Consider the following 22,720-nt stretch of genomic DNA (forward strand, 5'->3'; position numbering starts at 1 on the left):
AATCACGGCTCCATGCAGCCTCGAGCTCCCAGCCTCAAGCAATCCTCCCACCTCAACTTCCCAAGTAGTTGGCACTACAGGTGTGCACAGCTACCTATTTTTCTTTATTTAAGACAGAGTCTCCCTCTGTCACCCAGGCTGAAATGCAGTGGGGCAATCTTGGTTCACCGCAACCTCCGCCTCCCGGGTTCAAATGATTCTCCTGCCTCAGCCTCCTCAGTAGCTGGGATTACAGGCAGGTAACACCACACCCGGCTAATTTTTGTATTTTTAGTACAGATGGGGTTTCACCATGTTGGTCAGGCTGGTCTTGAACTTCTGACCTCGTGATTCACCTACCTCGGCCTCCCAAAGTGCTGAGATTACAGGTGTGAGCCACTGTGCCCGGCCTAATTTTTTTTCCCCTTCCTTCCTTTCTCTTGTTGAGACAGGAGTTTCACTCTTGTTGCCTAGGCTGGAGTGCAAAGGCACAATCTTGGCTCACCGCAACCTCCGCCTCCAGAGTTCAAACGATTCTCCTACCTCAGCCTCCCAAGTAGCTGGGATTACAGGCATGCGCCACTGTGCCCAGCTACTTTTGTATTTTTAGTAGAAATGGGCTTTCACCATGTTGGCCAGGCTGGTCTCAAACTACCGACCTCAGGTAATCCACCTGCCTTGACCTCCCAAAGTGCTGGGATTACAAGCGTGAGCCACCGCGCCCGGCCCCTAAATGATTTCTAAGACGCTAAACAACTCTGCTGGCGTTGTCTGGTCAATCCTCTGGTTCTTTCTCCTCTGACCACATTCTGACCTCTTCTCAGAATATCCCAACCATTTCATTTGTCTTTTCTACCTCTGATTCCACCTTGAACTCCTAAAGCTCTTAGAGAGCCCCTTAGCAAGGAACCTCTCAACAGCCCCAGGCCTTTTCACTCTGGAGTGAACGCAGGAGGCCGAGGTTGCACTGAGCTGGGATTGTGCCCCTGCACTCCAGGGCGATAGAGCAAGACTCAGAATTAAAAAAAAAAAAAAAAAAAAAAAAGTATGGGGCCGGGCGCGGTAGCTCACGCCTGTAATCCCAGCACTTTGGGAGGCCGAGGCGGGCAGATCATGAGGTCCGGAGATAAGAGACCAGCCTGGCTAACACGGTGAAACCCCCGTCTCTACTAAAAATACAAAAAAAAAAAAAAAAAAAAAAGCCGGGTGTGGTGGGTGCCTGTAATCCCAGCCACTCAGGAGGCTGAGGCAGGAGAATCGTTTAAACTCGGGTTGCGGAGGTTGCAGTGAGCCGAGACGGCGCCACTGCACTCCAACCTGGGGAACAGAGCAAGACTCCGTCTCAAAAAAAAAAAAAAGTATATGTATAATATATAATATATATAAGGCAATAAATATATATAGCCTAAAGCTCCAAGTGTACCCCCTGCATCCCGTTTATTCTGCCTAAGTGCCCAGAGCTGGGGTCCCCTCCCCACATTACCCCCTTACAAACACGTCGTAGCCTAATAGAATACTTAAGATCAAAATAACACTCTGCTGTTTTCGGATTTTTACTTACATGATCCTATTTAATCCTCACAATGCATCTGCCGAGGAGAAGCGATTATCATCCCATTTGACAGAAAGCTCAGAAACAACGTGGGCCTTAACCACCAGTTGATGACGAAGCCAGGTGGGACGTCCGGCTTCCTAGAGAACTACTCCAGCAGCACACACTGCAGCCCGCCCCCACGTCCACGGGAACCCAGAAGTCAGAGCGCTTTGATCAGCAAGACCTGGGGCCCTGGGGCAGTGGGAGGATAGAGAACACGTGGGTGCTGATTAGCTAACAGGCGCCTGCTGTCTTAGAATAGTTCAAACAGGAGAGGGGTGAGGCCTGAGACGCTAAGAAAATGTGGATTAAGTGTGGTGGGCTGGGTTGCGTTAACCATTCCCAGCATTCTCTGGGGAAGTCCCACACCTGATACTCAATAGACATCCCCTGCGGTGGGTGATGACGGCAGTGGCAAGAAACACACACAGTTTTTAAAGAGGTCCTTGTTCACACTCCACTCGCACCAGAGGACTTCAGCCCCTGTGGTATTCACTCCCCTTTAAGGCTAATTTGAGAAACTGTCTCAAATTAAAATCCAGCACCTAGAGATAGGTTGAGGTGAGAATGCTGAGCTATTCAGACACTGACCAGGTTAACTTTACAAGCCACTGGCTTCCAGAGGGTTGGGGACCCTTCTTAGCCTCCTAGCTCAGAGGGAAAAGTGGGGCTGGACGGACGGGAGGCTGCGGGTTTAATCTTCGCCCAATGCCCACTTGAGCCAGCGGTTCCTGGAAGAACGGGCTGTGGCGTGTTTCATAACTTTCCTCCCTCTGCTCTCTTCAGGGCCCAGGAGGCAAACCTTCCAAGCCTCGCGGTCCCCGTGGCTTCCCTCTCACCGAGACCAAAAGAACCCGAGTCCCAGCCCTACCCCTTCTCCCGCCAAGCCCTGGCTGGGATACCTTGGCCGGGAGGACAGGACGGCCTCAGGTTGGCCGCCAGACGCACTCCTCAGGCCCCGCGCGCTCGAGCCTCGGGGGACTCAGCCGCCAGCCCCCGGGGCCGCCTCCCCGCGCAGCACCTTCTGCCTCCCGCGCGGGCACGTGGGATCTTGAGTCACCGCCCCCGCCTCCTCCTGCTCGGCGTCCTAGCCCGCGGCTCGGGGCGCGGCGCGTGGGCGTGCTGCGGGGCGACCATGGCTGTAGACTGTTACCTCCAGTTCCCACAGTAACAATCGAAAGCCACGGTTGCCCTGGAGACGCGGGGGCGGGGCGCGTGGACGGCGCCGGCGCGGGGCGGGCTGACGTCAGGGCCGCGGGGGGGGGGCTGGGCGGGGGCCGAGGAGCGCGCGTGGGCCGCCGCCCCTCGTCGGCCCCTGGGGGCCGGCACGGGGCGGCCAGATGGTGGCGCCTGCGTTGGTCAGCACCGCGGACAGCGGCGGCCCGGGGGCGGGGCCCTGAGGGACGGGGACGGGGGTCCCGGAACGCGGCGGCGGCGGCCGGGGCCTCAGTCCTGGGGCGGGGCCAGGCGTCGGTGGCCGTGACTGGAGACTGTTACTGAGGGCGGCCCGGGCAGTAAGCAGTCTAGAGCCAAGGTGCCGGCGCGCTGTCCGGGCGGGATGCCCCGGTCGCCCCGGCTGGGGGCGCTGCTGCTCCACCTCCCCCGCATCTCCCGCCCTGTTCCGCCCGGCGCTCGCGGATAGGCACGCGGCCGCTGACGTCAGAGGACCGTGACGTCAAAGATGTCCCAGCGGGGGCACTTCCGGCGCCGGGTTGGGGGGGCGTGGGGGGCGGGGCGGGCCCTGGCGAGGCCCCGCCCCCCGGTCCTGAGAGGACAGCTCCTCTCGCAGAGGCGGGAAGTCGTGGGCGCGGCGGGACCCGCTGGACGGGACCGGCCACGGAGGGGCGCCCCGAGCCCTGTGGGGCGGGGGTGTCCCAGGAGGGCTCGGGAGGCGGGGGTGGGCGTCCGTCTCTCGCCTGCGCCCCCGCTCAGCCGGCCCGGGCAGCGAGGCTGAGTCACCACGCCGCAGGGAGGGAGAAGAGGGGGCGAGTCTCCTGGGGCGCCAGCACCTTCGCCCCACTTTCCTGGGAGGATGGCGCGGGAGCCCCAGGAAAGCCGGGGGGCTGTCTCTGAGGTCGGTCCTTCGCTCGATGCTCCTCCAAGTAGCTGCGTCTCCATCGGGCGCCGGCAGGTGCCGCGCGGTCTGGTGTGGGTCTCCGGCCCGGCTCTGCCGCCGTGAGGGGACCCCGGTGCCCCCTGCCCGCGCCGTCCCCACTCTGAGGGCCGCCCCTCGCCGCCTGCCCGTCCCGCCCTCCACCTCCCGCCCGTGTCCGCACCTCTGCCCATCGTGGCCGGCCAGTCCCGCTTACCTGCGGGCCGCGTCGCCACTGCCCGGTCGCCTCCCGCAGCCTGGCCGGCGCGGCGGCTTTTATAGGCGCGCGTAGTACTCGTGCGGCGGCTCATTCATGCGGCCGCGGCTCCTACACACTGACGCGCTGCCGACGTCAGCGGGGAATTTAGGAAATGGGAAGAGGGACTATTTATAGTGGCGCGGCGGGGGGTGGGGACCGAGGCGACCGGGAGCCGGGACGGGAGGAGGGGCGCGGAGGCAGCGACGAGGTGGGGGGAGCCGCGGCCCTGCCCAGCCGACAAGGGGTTCACTTTCCGGAACCGCGGGCTGGGGCCGGCAGGCGGCGCGGGGGGAGGCGCGGCGGGCCTTTCGTGCTTTTCCACGCTCTCCTTCCGGAGCCCCGCGGCTCCTGGGGGTCTTCGCCGGGCCGCCCCTGCCCCCTTCTCAGTTCCCGGACCTGACGGCTCTGCCGTCACACCCCGCACGGCCACTGCGGTGTCGTCACCCTGTCATCCTGCGGGGCGGACAGGAGAGGAAGCTGGGCTCCCGTGGGGGCCTGGGGCGCAGCTAGGGCTGTGGCGTCGGGGCCAGGAGAAGAAGAGTTGGGGATCCCAAGGTGGCCCAGGAGTCTTTAGCGGAGGAGCCTGGACCCTGGGAGGGAAGGCCCAGCGGGGGTTCAGGTCCCCCCAGGAGCTGGAGACTGAGGGAAGAGGTTGGGGAGGGTGGGCAAGCCTCCCCAGAAATGATGAAAAGGACCCTCTGAGGGAGCTGGGAGGACGCGCCAGAGGTAGGGGTGAGAGGAATGGGCAGCCTCAGCGAGGGGTAGCTCAAAGGCTGTCAGTGCCACGCTCCAGAGAGCCTGGCAGCCAGGGCCCACCCTCGGACCATTTGTGGCACGATGGACGCTCCGAGAGCTCATGTTAGGGTGGTAAAGCGTGAAGGAGACCAGGGACACGGCAGCTCGGCCGGGAGGGAATGAGGAGGACCTTTCCTGGAGGAGTTAATGTTCTGGAGGCCAGAATTGGCAGGGAGAGCCCCTGACTTGTGGGGCAGTCCCGTTGCTTGGGAGCAGACAAATGCATGGTCCTGGCCCTGCCTGGCTCCATCGAGATCGAGGAAGGCTCTAAGTGGGGGCGGGGAGGGGAGGAAGGGTGTTCAGACGAGGAGCTGGACCAGCATGGGGAGGGGCTGCGCAGGGCATGGACGGAAGAGCGGGGCAGGGAGAGAAGGGCGAAGAGTGAAGTCCACAGGAGGGCAAGGAGGCCCTCACACTGCCTGGGCTGGGGCAGGGCTGTGAGATCCTGCCTCACCGATGCGATGAGGGCTTGAGGACGGGGGTAGGGCAGTAAGTTAACTTGGGGAGCGGATCGAGGGAAACGCTGAAAAATAAAGACTGTGGGCCCAGCAGACCCCTGGGGGAGGTCAGCAATGCACAGACTCCACTGCACAAGACACATGGGGCGGAGGGGCTCTTTGGAAGGGGGACATCTGACTCTATCAAAAGGAGAAAAGATAAAAGGAGATGGGGTCGGAGGCCCTGCATGCTCTGGGATTTGGCCTCCTCGAGCTCCCCTTTTCTTGCCGCTAGCCTTTGTCCTAGGGGTTCTATTATTCACAAATGCCTTCCTGCTCAGTGGGAGAACTCCTATTCATCCGTCAAAGCCCAGCTCTAGGAGCACTTCTGAGGAGCCTCTCCACCTCCCCTCAACACTCTGTAACTTCTATCTCAGGCCGCAGCACGTCCCTCGGCCGAGATGTCGGGGTTCGTCTCCCCTAGAGACCATCAGCTCCGGAGGCCTCCATTTTCCTCTTTGGGACCTCACTGCTTCTCCAGTGAGGATGCTATGGGGAGACACTGGAGAGGGCGTGGGTAAGATGGGTCCAGAACCCCGGGCGGAAGCAGAGAGAGGGGCGGACTCGGGCAGCGGCGGGAATCAGGCGGACTTGTTAGGACCGAAGCCTCTGCTGGGCACCGAGGCCGTGAGGTCGCCTGCGCAGCAACTGGAGCCTCCGGGGGGCGCCCGAGACCTGGGCTGGAGGAGCACAGATGCTGAGCCGGCGGGGAGAGGCTGCCGGCTGTGAGTGTCGCTCGGGGGGCGCTGATAAGTCGCGCCGGCTGCCCCTCGCCCGGTGACTCAGCCGGTACCTCTGGCGGGGCTGTGGGGGCCAGAGGACAGCGCGGAGGGCGGCGAGCGCGGTTGCTAAGCTCTCCAAGGCCTCGGAGGGACAGGAGCCGGGCGCACCTCATCGGTTGCCATGGAAACGCTGCGCCCCAGCCCCTAGCACTCCTTGGCAGAGGGAGGCTCAGCCAATCGGAAGCGGCGGCGTTCTCGGGGAGCCCCCCCCCCCACCGCTCCACGCCGCGTGTGGGCGGGGGTCAGGAGGTGCGGGGCGGAGGCGGAGCGTGGGCCGCGGAGATCCGGCTGAGTGCGCGGAGAGGCTGGGTGCGCGGCGGGGCCTCACGGGGCCACTTCCGGATAGTAGTGCCGGCAGCCGCGCGCCAGTGCGGGGTCCCCTTCTTCCTAGAAGACGCGTCACCTACACACCTGACCTTCACGTGGGGCGCGGGACCTTGCGGGATCCTAGCCGCATGCAGCCCTGTCGTTTCCTTCGGGCGGGTGGGTTAGAGGAAAAGTCCACGCGGGATTCTACACAACGGCGTAGGTGGGGATTCTAGGGCCCCGGGGTTACTTCTGCGGCCCCCCTTCCCCAGGCGCTGTCCAGCCATTTTCCAGTCGCCGTGATGGCTCGTTGTGGGCTCCTTTAGGAGACCCTCAAGTTCAGGGCGGGCTGTTTGGGTAACACCTCTGCCCAGGTTCCTAGCGGGCCCTACGTGGCTGCCCCAGGAGTATCTAGAGCGCCAGGGCTGCGGGGAGCGGCAGGTGTGGGTCTGGAAACATGCCTGGAGTGACAGTGCTTGGAGAGGGCTGGGACAAACCGATTCATGCCGTGCACACCGAATACATGCGCCCGAGTAAGGGTGGGTGTGTTGGGTCGTGCGTCCAAGTGGACAGTATCGTAAAGTAACGTCCTCGGAGAGTTCCCGGAGAGCTTGGCTACTCCTGCTTAGAATAACCTCTCCCCTCCCACCAGAGTCCCGTCCTTGCGGGCAGGGCTTTTCCGAACTGGGGCTGTGTATATAGAAATACGTACATGGGAGCACTCAGCTCAAAGCCCAGGGTTTCCGGGTCTCACGTGTCCGGGGTCGGGATACCAGGTGGGCACGTGTGGGAGGGCGTGCCTGCGGATGGGGCGCGGTGGGCGGGGTGGGCCCCTCCCCATCGCTCAGCATCTGTGCGCCTCCAGCCCAGGTGCGCGGGAGGAAGGCAGCGGCCTGGCCCGCAGAGCCCCGAGCGCCCGCGAGGTGGCGCCATAGCCGCAGCGGCGCCCGCCGGCCCGGGCCGCTCCAGATAAGAGTGTGCGGAAAGCGCGGCGGGGCTGAGACGCGACCAGGACGCGGGGAGGACGGACCAGCAGGACAGACCGACCGGGGGCCCGGCGGGCGGAGGGCAGCGCAGCCACGTCCCCCCTGGATCCGCCGGCAGCCGGGCCCGGGGCTTTCGACATGCTCCCCAGGTGGGTCCTCGAGCCGGGGACCGGGAGGGACTGGGGGCCCGGGACAGCCCGGTCCTCGCGCGTCGGCCGCCTCGGGCGCATCCTCTGGCGCGGGCGCCCCATCGCGGGCTGGCGGCTAGCACTCAGGGCTCCGGGTGTCGTCCCTGTCGGACTCGGGACCGCCTGGCCGCCGCTCCGCTTCGGGTTCACGGCGGGGTCAGCGGCCCGGGGCCGGTTCTGCCCGCACATGGGCTGCAGAGGCGAGGGGAAGGGAAGGGGAGCTGGCGGGCGGGGCTGGCAGGGGCGCTGCCCTGGCACAGCTCGGGGACTGGCAGCGGCGGGTGGGGCACCGACTGGGAGCTGCCACCGCCGCGGGGAGGGGATCCCGGCCCGCCGGGGCCTCAGGTAACGGGCCGCGGAGCCCCGCGGGCCAGGAGGGGAACGGGGTCGGGCAGGCGAGCGAGCCGCGGGCAGGGGACTTGGGGCTCGGCCCCGGGATCTGCCGCCGGAATTGGGGGCCGCGAGGAAGAGCTGCGAGCCAGGGGCCTGGGGCCGGCGCGCTCCTCTCGCCTTGTCTGCAGTTGGAAAACTTTTCCCCAAGTTTGGGGGTGGCGGAGTTCCGGGGCAGAAGGGGCCGGGGGAGCCGCGGAGGGAGGCGCCGGGCCCGCGCGTGTAGGGCCCAGGCCGAGGCCGGGACGCGGGTGGGGCGCAGGCCCGGGTCAGGGCCGCAGCCGGCTGTGCGCAGTGCCCGCCCGGGGCGCTGCCCCCTCCCTCCCCTGGGAGCTGCGTGGCTCCCCCCTCCCCCCCACCTGCTTCCTGCCTCAGCCTCCTGCCCCGATATAACGCCCTCCCCGCGCCGGGCCGGGCCTTCGCGCTCTGCCCGCCGCGGCAGCCGCTGCCTCCGCTCCCCGCGCGGCCTCTGCCCGGCCCCGACCGAGGGTTGACAACCCCTGGCCAGGGCGGCGCTAGGGCGGGCATCGCACTCCCCTCCTCCGTATCACTTCCCCCAGCTGGGGCAACTTCTCCCGAGGCGGGAGGCGCTCGCTGCCCGGCTCCCTTTCTCCCTACTTGGGCAAACTTCTCCGCCCTGAATGACTTTTCCCGAAGCGGACATTTTACTTAAATCGGGTAACTGTCTCCCAGAGGGTCACTTCGCTCGAACAATTATCTCCTCGGAAGCCCCAGCGCCCAGCCGGGTGCCCCGCGGCGTCCGGGCCTGGGGCGTGCAGGCCGGCCTGGCCTGCCCTCCGTCCTCCACCGGCGGTCGCTCTGGTCCCGCTCTTTCTCCTGGTCCGGGCGGGCAGGCCTGGGCTCCCACTGCAGAGGGCGGCGGGTCCTCGCCGGTGCCCAGGCCGCAGTGCTGATGCCCCCGCTCAGCTGAGGAAGGGGAAGTGGAGAGAGACGTGCCGGGCTGGGGCTAGGCGGCCAGCGCCGCAGGCTCTCACCGGCCGGTGTGTGTCCCCGCAGGAGAGTGTGCTGGGCAGACGATGCTGGACACGATGGAGGCGCCTGGACACTCCCGGCAGCTGCTGCTGCAGCTCAACAGCCAGCGCACCAAGGGCTTTTTGTGCGACGTGATCATCGTGGTGCAGAACGCCCTCTTCCGCGCGCACAAGAACGTGCTGGCCGCCAGCAGCGCCTACCTCAAGTCCCTGGTGGTGCACGACAACCTGCTCAACCTGGACCATGACATGGTGAGCCCGGCCGTATTCCGCCTGGTGCTGGACTTCATCTACACTGGCCGCCTGGCTGACGGCGCGGAGGCGGCGGCGGCGGCGGCCGTGGCCCCGGGGGCCGAGCCGAGCCTGGGCGCCGTGCTGGCCGCCGCCAGCTACCTGCAGATCCCCGACCTCGTGGCTCTGTGCAAGAAGCGCCTCAAGCGCCACGGCAAGTACTGCCACCTGCGGGGCGGCGGCGGCGGCGGCGGCGGCTACGCGCCCTACGGCCGGCCGGGCCGGGGCCTGCGTGCCGCCACGCCGGTCATCCAGACCTGCTACCCGTCCCCGGCCGGGCCTCCGCCGCCTCCCGCCGCGGAGCCGCCCCCGGGCCCCGAGGCCGCCGTCAACACGCACTGCGCCGAGTTGTATGCCTCGGGGCCCGGCCCGGCCGCCGCCCTCTGCGCCTCGGAGCGCCGCTGCTCCCCTCTCTGCGGCCTGGACCTGTCCAAAAAGAGCCCCCCGGGCTCCGCGGCGCCAGAGCGGCCGCTGGCTGAGCGCGAGCTGCCCCCGCGCCCAGACAGCCCTCCCAGCGCCGGCCCCGCCGTCTACAAGGAGCCGCCGCTCGTCCTGCCGCCGCTGCCACTGCCCTTCCAGAAGCTGGAGGAGGCCGCACCGCCCCCGGACCCGTTTCGCGGCGGCAGCGGCAGCCCGGGACCCGAGCCCCCCGGCCGCCCCGACGGGACGAGTCTCCTCTACCGCTGGATGAAGCACGAGCCCGGCCTGGGTAGCTATGGCGACGAGCTGGGCCGGGAGCGCGGCTCCCCTAGCGAGCGCTGCGAAGAGCGCGGTGGGGACGCGGCTGTCTCGCCCGGGGGACCCCCGCTCGGCCTGGCGCCGCCGCCGCGCTACCCAGGCAGCCTGGACGGGCCCGGCGCGGGAGGCGACGGCGACGACTACAAGAGCAGCAGCGAGGAGACCGGCAGCAGCGAGGACCCCAGCCCGCCCGGCGGCCACCTCGAGGGCTACCCTTGCCCGCACCTGGCCTACGGCGAGCCTGAGAGCTTCGGCGACAACCTGTACGTGTGCATCCCGTGCGGCAAGGGCTTCCCCAGCTCCGAGCAGCTGAACGCGCACGTGGAGGCGCACGTGGAGGAGGAGGAGGCGCTGTACGGCAGGGCCGAGGCGGCCGAAGTAGCCGCTGGGGCCGCCGGCCTCGGCCCCCCTTTCGGAGGCGGCGGGGACAAGGTCGCCGGGGCTCCGGGGGGCCTGGGAGAGCTGCTGCGGCCCTACCGCTGCGCGTCGTGCGACAAGAGCTACAAGGACCCGGCCACGCTGCGGCAGCACGAGAAGACGCACTGGCTGACCCGGCCCTACCCGTGCACCATCTGCGGGAAGAAGTTCACGCAGCGCGGGACGATGACGCGCCACATGCGCAGCCACCTAGGCCTCAAGCCCTTCGCGTGCGACGCGTGCGGCATGCGGTTCACGCGCCAGTACCGCCTCACCGAGCACATGCGCATCCACTCCGGCGAGAAGCCCTACGAGTGCCAAGTGTGCGGCGGCAAGTTTGCGCAGCAACGCAACCTCATCAGCCACATGAAGATGCACGCCGTGGGGGGCGCGGCCGGCGCTGCCGGGGCGCTGGCGGGCTTGGGGGGGCTCCCCGGCGTCCCCGGCCCGGACGGCAAGGGCAAGCTCGACTTCCCCGAGGGCGTCTTCGCCGTGGCCCGCCTCACGGCCGAGCAGCTGAGCCTGAAGCAGCAGGACAAGGCAGCTGCGGCCGAGCTGCTGGCGCAGACCTCGCACTTCCTGCACGACCCCAAGGTGGCGCTGGAGAGCCTCTACCCACTGGCCAAGTTCACGGCCGAGCTGGGCCTCAGCCCCGACAAGGCTGCCGAGGTGCTGAGCCAGGGCGCCCACCTGGCGGCCGGACCCGACGGCCGGACCATCGACCGTTTCTCTCCCACCTAGTGCGCCCCTCGCCCGCCCGTCCACCCAGTCGCTGCTGCGCGGCCCGGGCCTACACCTCGGGGGCGGCGCGCAGGCCAACCGCGCCCGGGACAACCCCAGCCGCCGCGGCTGCGTCTCCGCAGTGGCGGCCCCACCTCTCGGCGGCCTCACCTGGCCTCACTGCTTTGTGCCTTAGCTCGGGGGTCGGGGGGTGGGGAAACCCCGGGACGGGGGTGGGATGGGGTAAGGGAAATCTATATTTTTGATATCAGCTTTGACCAAAGGAGACCCCAGGCCCCTCCCTGCCTCTTCCTGTGGTTCGTTGGCCCCCTCCCCTGGCTCCGCGCTGCTCTTAGGGGGAGGGGTGTCACTTTTGGGGCACTCCTGGCCCTACCTCCGGCCCTTGCGACCACACCCATTCTCACTGTGAATCTCCCCGCTGGGGTCGGAGCGTCGGGCAGAGCTGGGGAGTGGGGAGGGGACTGAGCCGGCCGGAGGGCCCCCCCGCACCCCGCTCCCCGCCCCCACCCCGGGACTGATAATGTGAAGTTCCTCATTTTGCACAAGTGGCACTAGCCCCAGGGCCAACCCTTCCTTCCTCGACCACCGAGGGTGGGGAGTTCTGGAGTCAGAGGTTTAAGAGCCCTGGCCTACCAGCTCACCCACTCTCATGGTGCCCTCTCCCTTCCCTGGGGCCCCGGACCATATTTATTGCATGCGCCCCGGCGGCCCCCCATCCCGAGCCCAGGCTGGGCTGGGCTGGAACGCGGTCTCTTTAGCTCCCTCCTCTTAGTTTGTATATTTCCTACCTTGTACACAGGCTCTTTCAGAGCCGCTTCCATTTTCTATACTCGAACCAAACAGCAATAAAGCAGTAACCAAGGACCCAGACCCCCGCTCTCTCTTCTGCCCTTGCACAAGGACCTGGGTGGCAGCACCCGCTGGGTGGAGGGGCCAGAAAGGGCCATGCTCACACAGGTGCAGAGGCATGGGCCTGCCTCCCCTCCCCAGTCCCAGAAACAGATCAGCAAGTATTCATAACTAAAAATTTATTAAGGAAACAAAACCAGTGCTGCAAACGGGACAGCAAGGAGAGATGGGTCTCCCTCCCAACCCCCCAGTCATCCGCCTATGGGCTGGGGAGAGGATCTTAAAGAAGCCAGGGACCCTGTACTCCAGAGCCCTGCCTTCTGAGATTCTAGGGGACTCACACCCCCAAACTATTGGCCTTGGGTTCCCAGCACAGTGCCTCTGCTCCGGCATAGTCCTGGGCCTCAGCGAGGGCAGAGCTGTGCAGTCAGGCCCTGGGCTCTGAGGCATCCCCCACTGGTCCCATTAAGATTTGCCCCTGGCTCCACCTAAAGCCCTGTCTTCCCTAAGTCGTCCTTATCTTTGGCCCTGGGGTGGAGGGACTCATTCCTGGTAAGGAAGCCTCCCCACTGAGGGACCAGCTAAAGGGGCAAGGAAAGGGTCCCTGCATCTGTTCTGGGAAGTGAGGGCAAAGCTAGAAACCAGGTGGCAACTCCAGGTGGTGATGTTACTGCAGGCACTGGAAGGTCTCAGGCTGGGCTGCCCACACCTGGGAAGGTTCTAGTACAGGAGCCGAGGGTGGAAGGCCCTGGGTGGGAAAGCTGTACTAGGTTCCTGCCACGGGGAGTAGAGAAGGAAGGTTCAGAGTGAGAACCCCTATGGGAGGAACTGAGGAGAAGAAATAAAAGGGATCAGGGAGGCTAGAAGGGGAGGAGTGTGAGGGGCAATTCTGGAGGGAGGGGTGAGGGGAGCCAAGAAGCGTGAGGACGTTTCCTAAAGAGGAAGCTAGAGTGAAGGAAGGCCAGCAAGGAGAGAGGGTGCAGGTGGAGGCCACCCAGGGAGCACGGGCCTGGGACCAGATGTCCCTTTCCTCGAGACCCATGACTGTCCAAGGGGAAAGCAGTGGCAAAGTTTGAGGGACTCAGATGGATAAGGGCAGGAAGAAGAGCAGCAGGATGGGTGTGTGTTATGCCTGGGGTGGATGGTAGAAGAGGTGGGGACCCAGGGCTGCTGTTAGGGAGACGGTGTCCAGAAGCCACTGGGGTCCATGGGCGAGTCCAGGCCCAGGGAGGTGGAGAGACACACCCTGGGCACTTGCTTCCTGACATAACCAAAGCCTCTTGAACATTCAGGACAGAGGTTCTGAAGAGGAAAGGGACCTGTGATTCCACTGCATCTGATGGAAACTCGAAAACCCTTGCCCTGTCTCCACTGGAGAAAGGGGCTGCGTTCCAGGCCAGATGGCCCCCCCAGCCTTGGGATGAGACAGGGGAGAGAGAAAGGGCTGAGGGCATGGGCGGCCTATCTGGCTTCCCCAGCTGCTGTTGCTGCACCCAGCCACCTCCCTGCTAAATCTTGGCAGCCCAGGAGGGTCCCAGCAGCTTCTGCCCAATCCTTTGGAGGGGCTCTGTGAGGAGCAGCTCCCCCACAGCATGGCCACGGCGTGGGTTGGAAGAGGATGGTTTATTGTCTGGGTGGATTGGTGGCTCAGGCACGTGGGCATCTTCTGTGCTACACTGGGCGCCTGGTGGCCTTTCAGGAATGGTTCCATGGGGGTGGGCCCCAGTGTGGCTCCCTCAGCCCACCTGGGCCCATGTGAGGAAGGCTGGGATGTCCCGTACAGGTACATTCCTTGTGAGCGCCTTCACACGCAGGTTCCGGTCATCCGTCAACAGCACCACCTCCCGCAGCAGCCGGATGGGCTCCTCTGTGGGCGCAAGAGAGTGGAAGGCTGTCACTGAGGACAGGAGGCAGGGGCACGGGCTGCTCTCCTCACCCTGGAGAATGTGGTCCGGGGGTGGGGGTGCCACACCAGCCATTTCCTGGCCCTTCTACAAGTCCTTTCTTCCACCCGGGCTCTCAGCCTCGGGGGCCCCTCCCCCACTGGTGTAGAGAGGGCTGCACCGCGCTTCTGCTTTAACTCCCGCCTCCCACGCAGTCAACTCTTCTGACTAGTTCCTGAGGGCGGCCCAAACCCGCCAGCCTCGAGACCTGTCTCCCAGCACCTTGAACTGAGAGAGCAGAAGCAGCCCTTTGCTTTCTACTCCTTCTTACCACACGGCTGGCCCTGGATCACAGCACCGCTCTTCCCAACCCCCACTTTTTATTTTTTTTGGAAAGTCCAAAGCAAACCCCCACTTTTTTTTTTAACAAGTCCTTTCCCTCTGAAAGCCGGCAGGCTGATGCTTTAGGCATCCAGAGGTAGAAAACAAAAGATAGAACAGAAAATGTATCCAGGGTTTTCCAGATGTGGGGAGAGGGGTTAGCTCAAGGGAGCCCTGAAGAGAGGAGAGGGTAAGGGTCTTGCAAGAATTGTGCCAAGGGCATACCAAGGCTTTGGCCAACTGACTGCCCCTGCTAAGTAAAAGTAATCCGTATGTGCAGGCAAAAGTCTCTAACAGTACAGGAGAGGAAGAGGGAAGAGCAGAGTTAGCATGACTACCCCAGCTCTGTTTCGTACCCCAGAGGAAGATCTGTGTATCCTTCCAGGTTTCTTTATGCACATTTACAAGTACATACACTTGTGCCTTTCTTCCTACATCATCGTGATCATATTAGCCACACTTACTCAGAGTTTATATACTTAAAATATCTTTCTATAGTGGCACAGATAGCTTTCATTCTTTTTAGATGACTTTTTTTTTTTTTTTAGCACAATCTCCCCACTACCTCTCTTTCCCTAACTCCCTAATCTTTAACACATTGGAGGGAATTGAAGCCAGGGACAAGCACTCACACAAGTGACATTCCTACCCCTGGCATGCCTGCCTGGGTGGCAGGTCCGCTCCTCAGTCCCAGGCTGGGCCCCTCCTGACGGAGGTCCAGCAGACAGCAGGGCACAGGAAGTGCCCTGTGGTGCTCACTGACTGCGTGGGCTGGTGGGGATGGGGACTGCAAACATCCATGTCTGACCTGAGCAGTTTCAGGCTTGCCAGCTCTAGGCAGGGAGGCTGAGAACTGGCTTTCAGCCTGGGGAGGCGTTTGGAGGATTCAGGAGGGAGAGGTTTGTGGGGCTGGTGGTAAGAGAAGGGGACAGGAGGAAGGGAATGTGAAGGGAGGCGAGGGGCTGTGGTGGGCAGAGGGGAGAGGAAGGTGGCCCTAGGGAAGGGGTTGCTCAGAACCTATTCAGCTGGCTGGGCAGGGCCCTCTGCCGGTGAGTGTGGACTGGGGTGGTGCCATGCAGGCCTCAGGGGCTCCCAGCTGGCTGGCTGCATCTGTCGCAGCCCCACCATTCCTGCCCTGGGCCTCAGACCAGGAGCGTCCCAGGCCTTAGGTCAGCCAAGGCCCGACGTTGCTGGCAGGGGTCTGCAGGGGTTTCTGTGGATACTTTGAGACATTTTTAACAATAAACATCCTCTGTTTTGACACTGGTAACTTCACTTTGTTAGAAACCAGAGGCTGTCATCTTGTCAGGCCCCATCCGCCATAATCCACATGATTTTAAAATTCAACATCGTTTACACATAAACATTTAGTGACGGTTTCTCTGTGAATCTGACAAGTTAATCTGCTAAGAATTCACACTGACAAATGAGGTTTGATTACACCAACCACTGCTGATGTAATTCTGATAGGGGCGGTCCCCAGGATGGCAATGGGTCCCTGTCGGCTGTTTGGGGTGAAGTCGGGGGTAGAAGGACTAGCAGGGCCAAAGCCAAAATGTGTCTGTGCTAAGAAAGCCAGTTCCGAGGCCAGGGTGGGGCCCCGCAGCGCGGAACCACACTTCCCAACAAGGCCTCTGCGGTCCTGCCTACCCTCACTCAGGAGGTACCCTTCCAGGAAGCTCCCGGGGGCAGAACGTAAGCTCCTCTGCTTGGCTCAGCCACGGCTCCTTTTTATCACCTTCATGCTCCTATCTGGTCCTAAGGTATATGACACACAAACCCTAGGGCAGGACCCCTCCTGAGGAACAGCAGTTACAGGCTTATAACCAGCCCCTAGTAAAGAGACTCATGCAGGGGTGAGGGGCTGCATTAGTGTAGGGAGAAGAGGCAGGAGAGAGTCAACTCCCAGAGCAGCCCGAAAGCACGGGCTAGAAACAGGAGCAGAGAGGAGAGAGCAGCAGAGACAGGGAGCAAACAACAGGAGACCACTCAGAGGTAGACAGAAACTAAACGCTGAGAACCGTCAGCTCTGCAGATGACACTGAGCTGGCAGGTCCTAGGAATTCCTTCCAAAAGAAAAAATGTCAGAATCCTGGGAGCCAGGAGCAGAAAAGCACCAAGTGTCACTGACCTGTGGGGGATGTGTGAAGGACAGCTTGGGGTTGAGGGTGAGGTGGTCGAGCACTTGGGAGGTAACCCCAGAGTAGGCCTTTGGCCCAAAGATGGGATTCTGTTTCCCCACAAAGGTCTTGAAAACCGGGCTCAGGGCTCAGTCCTCAAGCTCTCACCTACCTCCACCTTTAGCCAGCCTTCAAAGTGCTATAGCTTGTGACCAAAGAGACCAGGAAACAAAGCCCACTATTGACTGGGAAGCACCTCTGTGCAGGCCTGAAATCTGGCACACATTCAGGGCTGAACTGAGAAGCGGGAAGGTGAGCAGACCCCTGGGGGCTGTCCTGAGAGCGGCAGAGGGCTGAGCTCAGGAGACCACGGCCAGAACCAGCTACACTGAATCATAAAGACATTCTTGCTGTCAGAGGGAACTCACTGAGGACACCCAAGAAAGGAAAGAGATGCATGCTGAGTGAAAAGTCTCACTGCCTAGAGCTGGGCTTTCTGGGCTAGGTTCATCCCTAGTTGGCCCAGGGTGCACCTGGCATTCTCTGGGGCTATGACAGGGAGGTCTGGCCTCAGGCATGCACCAGCCCTGAGCACTGATTCCTTAGACTTTCCAAGCCAGAGTCAGCAGAGGAACCCTTCTCAGGGGGTGAGGATGGGTAGGCCGAGGGAGGACAGAGGGGATGGATGATCCCAAGGCAGTGCAAAGCTGTACCTTTTCTGGTGGGCATGAAGTCCTTAGCCTTGTCTTTGCAGTAGTGGAGGCAGCAGGAGAGGATGAGATCATCGTTGTTACCCTGGAGGAAGACAGGTGTGAGAAGCACCACTGGGCAGAAGGGGGCGCCATGAGGAGGAGGAGGAGGGATGCTCTGCCTCTGGGGCCCTGGGAAGGGCCACCTCCCAGACGCCCCTGCTCTCCCCACCCCACCGTGCCTGCTCTGGCCCTGCCTGGCCTGGTCTGGCTGTGCGGAGTGGTCTGGGGATAAGGAAGTCCCTGCGGCTGGGCTCCATGCTGGCTGGCCCTCAGCTGCCGAGGCTGATGGGCCTCCTTCAGCCCTTCCTGGAGACCTTGCTGTGAAAGCTGGCTGTGGGCTTTCCCTTCCTGTAGAGGGGTCTCACCAGCTGGCCAGTGATGTCCTCGCTGCGGAAGGCGATGGATTCAAGTTCATTGCCACGGCTGGTCAGGGCTCGTAGGCAGGAGTCCCGATTCTCGAATCGCTGCTCGAGGAACTCAATGGACTTGCGGGCCTTTTCTTGTACCACACGGGCGTAGCCCCCAGCCCGGTGGTCTGTCTCCTGCCCCTTGGCCAGGCCGTCCAGCTCATTGATCACTGATGAGACAGAGCCCCACAAGGTATCGGCCTCAGCCATCAGCCTTTGTCCATTCACTTTCGCAGCCAGTACCTTCCCAGACCCCAGAATCCATCCTTCCCCCACAGGAGTCTTCCAATGAAACCAGGGCAGGAGGGGAGCTTGTGGGGGCAAGAAGGGTCTTGAACTTTCACAGTGCTATCTCCTTTCTGTCTCCTCCTGGGCCCTGCCCTCCTCTTGGGAGGAACTTAAAGGAATTTCCTGGACCTGCTGTATTTAGAGGGAGAAAACTGGTCCCTCTATTACATTCCTTGGTTACAGGACCGATGTGAAAGGGCCCTCAGGGGAGGCCAGGGGATGCAGTAGCTAAAGGGAAAGGGAGGCATTCTTCCTCAACGACTTGGGCCCCCAAGCACAGCAGTCGAGGGCGGTACAGTTCTACCCTCACCCCACCAGAAGAGTGCAGGGAGGCCACCATGGAGGAAGGGACAGTCACAGCCTCATCTGCAAGGCCCTGGTAGTATTCCTCCAAACTGCAACCCTGGCACATCCACCTTCCCTGATACTGCACGTGTGTGTGTGTGTGTGTTTGTGTGTGTGTGTGTGTGTGTGTGTGTGTCTGCCTGCCTGCCTATGTGTCTGGGACACGGCTTCATTTTCTGGTGAAGATTCTTTCCAAAATTCCAGCCAAAAGCCTGAGGTCAAGTGGGAAATATGCACTCCTTGGGGGCTCTGGGAGAGTTTGGGGTCTGAGGCCTCTCCTTAGCACAGTGATTCATGGCTCAGGGAGCCGGCGTGAGCACGCTGTTCCATGGTGAGCCTGGCACTCACTGTCTGGGTATTCAGAGACACTTTCTGGAAAGGGCCCATGTGGGAATACACACACACACACGCACATACACAATGCCCATACTTTGGGTACCCTGAGGCTGCAGTGCTCACAAAACGTATGGCTGAGGTTGGGAAGCAGTGGTAGATGGGTGTATGGCACAGCAAACAGAACATCAAACAGGAAAAACTGGTATTCTATCCCAAAATCTGCTTTCCTGCTTCCAAACTAAACAGGCTTCAAAGAGGAAGCTTGTTTGTGCTTCTGCACGGGGCGGGGCTTCTCAATGCTGGGGTCAGGCCTGAGGAGCACAGAGCAGGTTAAAGAGCACAAGAAACAAGAAGGGAAAGCGGTCAGCTTAACCCTTTGCTGCTCTGGGCATCAGGCATGAGTGCAGCAAGGAAAGTCTCAAGTCAACAGGAGTCCTCCTCTTACAGCCCCTGAGAGCGTCCAGGGACCTGCCCGGCTGAGGCCAGTGAGAGGCCAGCCTGTGTGGCCACAGCACAGCTGTCAGTTCTCAGCACCCTTGGGCGTCGTCTCTTTGTTCTGCATGTATCTGCTGGGTTTGCTCCCTCCCCACCAAATCCGGATTTCCTTATTAAACCCTAGGCTCCTCAGGGCCAAGGGCCACACCTCTGCCTTCCAATGGATCTCTCAAGAACAAGGAGACTGAGCACGCAGTAGGGGTACAATCAGTCCTGGTGACTCAAAACCCTGCTAGCCTGGGATGGCATCTGAGGCCCCTTCCAGCTCTCAGGGGGCTCCTGAGATGTCTACAGCCTCTTTCAGTTGTACCATTTCCTGACCATTCAGCAAAACTCTTTCCCCTGAAAACCTCCTGGGTGGGAAAGCAGAGAGACGTGACCCGCCCCAGGACCCAGTGAGGGAAAAGGGAAAGCCTGGGACACGGGATAGTTTTGCTGCTCTGCTTTGGTGACAAACTGCTCTACCGCTGAAGAACAGAGAGCCTTTCCTCAGGTCTCAGGGCCTGGATTTAAGAGGTTCTGGTCAGGCCACATGGGGAGGGGAAGGAAGACGGGGAGGGTGGAGGCAGGGAGGAGGGCTGCTTCAGTGCCAACATTCTCAGGTGGTGCTAACGTGTTTCCCACAACCCCCCAGGGTTCTGCAGCCTCTGCAGGGGCGGATGTTTCCTGCCCTTTGTTTCCACCCCCATCTGGCACTAAGACACTTGGGACTGGGAGGGAAGGCCCAATGGAACATCTTGGCATGGATGTCAAAGGTGGCTTGGCAGGCAGACTGCCAGTCTGGTGGCTTTTCCAGAAGACAAGGCTCTCAAACTTGCTTCAAGTAGTAGCTGAGAAGGCGACGTGCAAGAGCCTGGGCCTCCCCATCATCTCCTGGACCCTCTCCCTCCACAGAGGCCACCAGCTAGTCAAGCTACATCAGACACGAGCCCAGAGCCCACCCTGAGGCTGACCCACCACAGAGCTCCAAGAACTAAGGGTACCAAGACAGTCCCGTGGAGACAGCCCAGCTGGGCCTCTTTGGCTGGAGGGTGGACAGGCAAGCTAGCTGGGTCCTGAGATGCTGACCCTGCACCAGCACCCAGGCCCAGACAGTGGTAAGGGCCCAAGTGGTAGGAATCCACAGGCAGGAGCCAGGGCTTGCTCCGGAGGGCTCCTGTTGGCTTAGCCTCAGGGTGACACTGGCCAGAAGAATGCTACCTCGAACCAACAGAATGATCATGAAAAGCTACAAGACAATCGGACCAAAGGCATCTAACCACTTCAAAATCCTCCCAGCCTCCCTGCCAGACCACCCAGCAGCACTGCCGTTATCTGCCAGGGCTGAGTGTTTACCAATAACGGGAACCAGCTTTGCTGTTTTACTGCAAGCTTTATAAGGATAAAAACAAGGGCTGGGCGCATGCAGCCTCTGGTTGCTGGGACACAGGAGTCCATTTGCTAGAGCAGTTTAAGCCATGGATCAGCCATGATCATTTGAACTGCTTTGATTATTAAACAATTTGCTCTGCCCCACGCATTCCCTACTTCCCTGCAAATCCTATCTTGCACATGCACAGCAGCGCTCTGGCTGCCTGGCCCCCGGGCCATGGGGCGTGTGTGCCGGGGCTGCTGTGCACGTGCAAGGCTGCTCTGCCCTTCCCGCCTGACTCACCGATGAGGGGCACCACCAGGATGTACTTCCTGCTCTCCAGCAGCCGTGCCAGACTGGCCAGGTGGTCAATGAAGCCATTGGTGTCTGGTACCAGGAACAAAGGTCTGATTTCGAGCTCCATCTGCCTCATCTGACTGTGGTCCTCCAGGACAGCCTGCAGGGACACAGAGTGGGGGATGAGCCAGAGCGCAGGCCGGCGAGCAGGTGGGTGACCAGGGCCCTGGCGCTCGGTGTGTCAGCACCCTGCCCTAGGAACCTCTTCCCTCTAGAGTCACAACCAGCCCCTGCCAGGCCTGAGGGAGAGGCCCAAGGGCTGAGCACAGCACTGCCATCAAAACCAACAGAGATCAAGCGGCTCAGGGAAGGGCATGGGTAAAACCCTGCCTCGGGCTGAGAAAGGAGGTCTCTCAAAGTAAATTCAACAAGGGAGAATTAGGTTCCTTAGATATGAAAGTGGTTTCACATACATTATCTAGGAAGCATATAAAGGGGGTACTTTTCAATCTAGACGTGAACATGCAAACAGAATGTGTTATTTTGATTTACCTCACTGCAGAGCTAAAACAAAACAAAACAAAACAAAACAAAATATAGCCGGGGCAACATGCTGAAACCCCACCTCTACAAAAAAAATTAGCTGGGTGTGGTGGCACACGCCTGCGGTCCCAGCTACTTGGGAGACTGACATGGGAGGACTGCCTGAGCTCTGGAGGCGGAGGTTGCAGTGAGTTGAGATCGCATCACTGCACTCCAGCCTGGGTGACAGAGCGAGACTTTGCCTCAAAAAACAAAAACAGCAACAACAAAAAATGAAGTTAAACTCAAAGGCTATACAAAAAAGCAATACTAACAAGTAATACAAAATTCTCCTGCAGCAGCAGCGGAAGTCCACATGATGTGATGAGTTCAGACCAACTCATGTCTGCAGCGAGCAGCACCAAGGCTGATCACAACCACCACCTTGCCTTGACCAGCGCAGGTTCCTCAACACTAGTCTTTTCTGTTCTCCTTCTGCTCCTCTGCCACGAATCTGTACAAGCTACACTATTATTTACTTGATATTTTTCTTTAGACTGACTGTCGATTCTTTTTGCTTAGCCTCTTCTTCAGCAACGGCCTCAGGGTACTAAGCACTTCACAGCCCAGTCATCTGCTCACCAGCGCAAGCTATGATGCCAAAACGAAAAGCAGACGGAAGAACACAAGTAGAAGAGCCTCCTCTACACCTCTCACCAAGCACGGGCCCAGCACCTGCCTCCCTGTGGCCTTTCACAGTTCTCAGGGAAGCTCTGGAGATGCACATTTGCGAAAGCCTGATTTTCTTCTCTGACAGCCTCACGTGTGGCAGCAGTCCTTCGAAACAGGCTCTGGGTGTGTCTGTCACTACCGAACATGGCCACCATTGCACTGCTTCCTCTTCTGGGGACCTTGGCCAAGAAGCAAACTGGTCTGTTGGCATCTGCCCAGACAGCATGCTCCCCGAGCGGGAGGTAGAGGGCACCCACACAAACCTGTCAGGGCCAGGAGAGCAGTCCCAGCCCCGTCACACCCTCTCAGGGCCTTCTGCCACAGAGCAACTGGTGGAGACATAGATGCAAACACAGGGCAGGGGAAGTGGACGTGCGTGCCAACTGAGATGGGGCCCACAGTGCTGGGCCCTGGCCACCAACAGTCAGAGAGGAGGCTGCTCAGGTTTCACTGACAGTGACAGTAAAACTGAAAGGGCATGCCTTCAAATGATGGGGGTGGCTTCTCTGTGACCTGCCAGGGACCTCTCCCTATGAGTAAGTTGTTGCTGCCACTGCCACCACAGCTGGTGAAGGTACAGGCTACGGGACGCTGGCAGGCATGAGAAATGCAGCTAAGGGGCTCGGGCTGCTGAAGTCTTCCTGCTGATCTCACTTCATAAGGGGAAGGTGCCACCACCGCTGGCTACCTTCCCATGGGACTTGGGGTCACTGACCCTGCGCACAGGGCTGCCACCTAGAGGGTGACACGCATTCCAACAGACTTGGCTTGGGCATTTTATAAGAACAGGAAACGGTCCCTCTCAGGTTCCTAAACCACTGTCCGCCTTTCTCCTCTTGCGGAGGGAGCATCAGCATTCTTGTTCCCTCGCTCTCCCAGGCCATGTGTTCTCCGTCTAGCTCTTCTGTGCCAGGC

General features: G+C 61.3%; 2 protein-coding genes across 6 annotated transcripts in view; one reads left to right on the plus strand and one right to left on the minus strand.

Annotated features, from left to right (window-relative positions):
- Positions 1-7,352: 7,352 nt before the first annotated feature.
- On the plus strand, positions 7,353-11,917 carry HIC1 (HIC ZBTB transcriptional repressor 1). Of its 2 annotated transcripts, none has more exons than XM_012448383.3 (2): positions 7,353-7,439; positions 8,886-11,047. In XM_012448383.3, the coding sequence occupies exon 2, from the start codon at positions 8,906-8,908 to the stop codon at positions 11,045-11,047; it is 2,142 nt and encodes a 713-aa protein (XP_012303806.3). In that variant the 5' UTR covers positions 7,353-7,439; positions 8,886-8,905. The 2 variants fall into 2 exon arrangements, with proteins under 2 accessions (XP_012303806.3, XP_064234176.1); XM_064378106.1 differs by lacking the exon at positions 7,353-7,439 and adding an exon at positions 8,430-8,546 and having other exon boundaries at positions 8,886-11,917.
- A 141-nt stretch (positions 11,918-12,058) lies between these two features.
- SMG6 (SMG6 nonsense mediated mRNA decay factor) overlaps positions 12,059-22,720 on the minus strand; it is a 235,588-nt gene continuing 224,926 nt past the window's right edge. For all 4 annotated transcript variants that reach the window (XM_012448335.2, XM_012448334.3, XM_012448331.2 and 1 more), the window contains 4 exons: positions 20,558-20,711; positions 17,398-17,609; positions 16,994-17,075; positions 12,059-13,763 (listed from right to left, as the gene is read on the minus strand). In XM_012448335.2, the coding sequence (XP_012303758.2) occupies positions 13,633-13,763; positions 16,994-17,075; positions 17,398-17,609; positions 20,558-20,711 (579 nt within the window). In that variant the 3' untranslated portion in view covers positions 12,059-13,632. The remainder of the gene's footprint in view (positions 13,764-16,993; positions 17,076-17,397; positions 17,610-20,557; positions 20,712-22,720) is intronic.

The sequence above is a fragment of the Aotus nancymaae genome, unplaced genomic scaffold (genome assembly GCF_030222135.1).
Source record: "Aotus nancymaae isolate 86718 unplaced genomic scaffold, 86718_ANA_hifiasm-v0.15.2.pri h1tg000018l, whole genome shotgun sequence".
In the NCBI taxonomy this organism is placed as follows: Eukaryota; Metazoa; Chordata; class Mammalia; order Primates; family Aotidae; genus Aotus; species Aotus nancymaae.